This window comes from Armigeres subalbatus, chromosome 1, assembly GCF_024139115.2.
Source record: "Armigeres subalbatus isolate Guangzhou_Male chromosome 1, GZ_Asu_2, whole genome shotgun sequence".
Taxonomy (NCBI): Eukaryota; Metazoa; Arthropoda; class Insecta; order Diptera; family Culicidae; genus Armigeres; species Armigeres subalbatus.
This window is the reverse complement of record NC_085139.1, coordinates 115,349,113-115,352,244: the sequence shown is the minus strand read 5'-3', so window position 1 is coordinate 115,352,244 and position 3,132 is coordinate 115,349,113. Positions and strand designations below refer to the sequence as shown.

The following is a 3,132-nucleotide window of genomic DNA, read 5'->3' as shown; positions in this document are numbered from 1 at the left end:
ATGTCCAAAACTCACCGTCGCAAACACGTTTGATACTTGCGCCCATCCAATCAAAGGTGAGCCCGCGCCCGCGCAGATATAAATTAATCGGTAATTCATCGCTTACCGAGTACGGAGATGCGGTACGGGGACTCACGTGAGTTCTTTGGATTAAGTCAGTTATTCATGTTTCGCTCACGTTGCTGGTTTTGTGTAGGGTTACCAGTACAAGTGTTTCATCATTTTCTTATATGCTTGTGACAATATATGAAATCACTCGGACAATAACCAGAGATAACTTTTGAATGGAATACCAGTTAGGTAACCCTACGGAAGAGCGGTTCCGCCCCTAATGGAGAAATCACTAAACCTGGTCGGCTTGTCAATCAACTGCCATTATGATTCATTAGTATGCATAATGGAGGAAAGTACACGATTTTACTTAAGGCGTGATAAGTCTACAGAGAAGAGCGAAGAATACACAGCGCTGAAACAAAATCGTCACAGACAGCTTAGAGATCTCTTAAGATGTTGGGATTTCCTCCGATTCCGTTTAGTAAGAGTGGGAAATGTTTGTAAACAACGTCGTGCACTGCTCTTCCTGTCGGGAGATAGCCTTCACGGTTCAGCTCGATCGTTGTAGATTGTCAGTCTAAGCGGGAACGGCAATCGGTTAAGATGCGGAGCCTAATCTTTCGGTTAGTGATCAGTGCACTATTCGTAATAGGAACACAACAGAGCTCGCCTATTTGGGACGTTCTGGTCAACTGCCCCATTCCAAATGAGTCCGATCTGGGTGATTGTGAATATCCAGCGGACTGCCCGGCTTTCCAGGAGATAAACGATGTGAACAGTATTGGCAACATAAGCCGATTAAGTTTTGTTAGTCAGCTGCAGTGTTCTGGTTTGGCGGACGGAAAAGTGTGTTGCCCGCGAAGAGGGACGTATCTCAACCCATGGATTAACGTGACCAGTTTACCGAAAAAGGTACGGGCCAAGCCCGTTTCGGTCAGCAAAAGAATCGGAGTCCGGGTAGAAGTGCCATGCGGCGAACCAGACTTCCAGTTGCAGGTCAATAGTGGAGAGATTGCAAAAATTGACGATTTTCCATGGATGGCTCTACTGATCTACGAGAAAGCAGTGAATCCAATTAGTCCCGGTTGCGGAGGGGCGTTAATTAGTAAATCGTTTGTCGTCACAGCGGCGCACTGCCTGACCGGTCCGATCATTCAAAAGAAAGGCGCCTTGTAAGTAAATGAAGTCTAAGATCGCAAACGATTATTTACCATTGATCGCTTTCGTTTCGTAGAAAGTTTGTTCGTGTTGGTGAGTATGACCTGTTCAACAACCCAGACTGTGTTGTAGATGGTCAGTATGCCGACTGCACTGATGGAGTTATTGATGAGAGGCCGAAGCGGATTATTGTTCACCCGGATTATAAAGCAGATAGTGTTAGTCAGCATCATGACATCGGTCTGATTGAGTTGGAACGTCCGGTGGAGTTCACGGCGTTCATTCGTCACATTTGCTTGCCGGACGCAGCTGGTGGAAAGGTGGGCAAAAAGTTTAGCGTGTGCGGATGGGGTCGGACAGACTTTTTCAGTGATGGTAAAGGAGGAAGCGTTCCGAGCCCAATCAAATTGAAAACTTCGCTGCCATATTTTGACCACGGCAAGTGCTCAGAAATCTATCAGCCTCAGATGCTCCAGCTTATTCAGGGTCAGATGTGCGCAGGTGGACGCAATGCGCGAGACACCTGTTCCGGTGATAGTGGATCCCCATTGATGTTCTTCGATACGAAGAGAGCTGCATGGATTTTGGCCGGATTGGTGAGTATGGGCCCGCAAAATTGTGGAACTGTGGGCAAGCCTGGAATCTATACCAACATGAATGAGTATGTGCAGTGGATAAAAACGAATGCGCATTTATAAATTTTATAATTTAATTTATTTAAAATAAAAAAAAAGTTTATTATGAATTTTGTATCTTTTGATTTATTGAATACTGAAAGACCAGTTTGGAACAGTGTGATATGCTGATTTATCCTTTTTATTTCTGTTAATGTCTTATCGCCTCGTCCCAGATAGGTTGCAAAATTGTTTGATTCTGCAATGTAATTTGACCTGCGAAACGATGCGATTCTGCGTGAAAAACTCAAGCGCGATGCTCTCCCAGCCGAATCGCAAGCGAGTTAGCACACGCATGACGCATGAGGCTTCGATGATTGGACTATGTGGATGATTCTACCAACACTGATAAGTTTTCAATATTTTGCTGATCCATGCTCCTCTACTGTGAAATGTTGCTTTTAAATCACTTCCATTAGCAGTAATACATAAATAGTGACATATTGGCTATACCAATTTCAACAAACTTGCAATATAAACAACTTATCTCCATTGCCAATTTATAAAGGAGAGTATCCTATTGCAAATTAATGCAACGAGTATAAAATATTTAAACAATCCCTCCGTTATGGTTGTTAAATACCATGTTAATGTACACCTTCCACGAATGGAGAGAACATGGGTTACAAACAAACGGATGAACCTTCGCCCTGTACCTACACGACTCCCGCCTGGAACTAGAACAATCACCTGACAGTATCTCTGGCAGTGCTTGCCACCCACCGACAACATCGTGGAGAGCATCGCGCGGCGGTGCGCTGACGGGACTGACTGGTGCGGTTTCGATTCCGACTCGAGAATGGGACACGAGTGCTTTTGTGAAGATTATTGTATTTAATTTTAATTAAATCTTTTGTTACGGTTACCGGGGGTTTTGCGTTGGAGTCATCCAGCCAGCAAACGTTCTTTCGTTGTTGGCCATTTTACGTGCGGAAGTCGTTGTCGTCGTCGCTGGCCGCTGACACCGAGGAGACCAGGAAGAGCAACCATTGTAACTCACTTTATATGCGAGCTGCAGCTATCGCTGGACCATCGCGCTGCCACCGACGTGAGCCAAAGGGTTGGTGCAAAAACGAATGGGATATGATTGTTGAATTATGTATGCTTGAAATGGATTTAGGTTTTTTTTTTGCTATTTGCTCGTCTAGGAAAATGGGTCATACTCAGGCAGGAATCGGTTTCATGCTGGCTTTTCCATTTTTGGGATCCATTCTGGGAAGGGCTATTAATCATTCAATTAATTCTT

The 3,132-nt window shown here is 44.5% G+C and overlaps 1 protein-coding gene across 1 annotated transcript; it reads left to right on the top strand.

Moving 5' to 3' along the window:
• The first annotated feature begins 524 nt into the window (after window positions 1-524).
• On the top strand, window positions 525-1,948 carry LOC134205652 (CLIP domain-containing serine protease B8-like). Its single transcript, XM_062681121.1, has 2 exons — window positions 525-1,226; window positions 1,289-1,948. Exons 1-2 carry the CDS (start codon window positions 658-660, stop codon window positions 1,908-1,910), a joined length of 1,191 nt encoding a protein of 396 aa, XP_062537105.1. The 5' UTR covers window positions 525-657; the 3' UTR covers window positions 1,911-1,948.
• The last annotated feature ends 1,184 nt before the right edge of the window (window positions 1,949-3,132 follow it).

Coding starts and splice junctions, on each gene's coding strand:
- LOC134205652 (XM_062681121.1), top strand. CDS start 658: ATGCGGAGCCTAATCTTTCGGTTAGTGATCAGTGCACTATTCGTAATA. Junction 1,227..1,288: donor ATTCAAAAGAAAGGCGCCTT/GTAAGTAAATGA, acceptor TTCGTTTCGTAG/AAAGTTTGTTCGTGTTGGTG.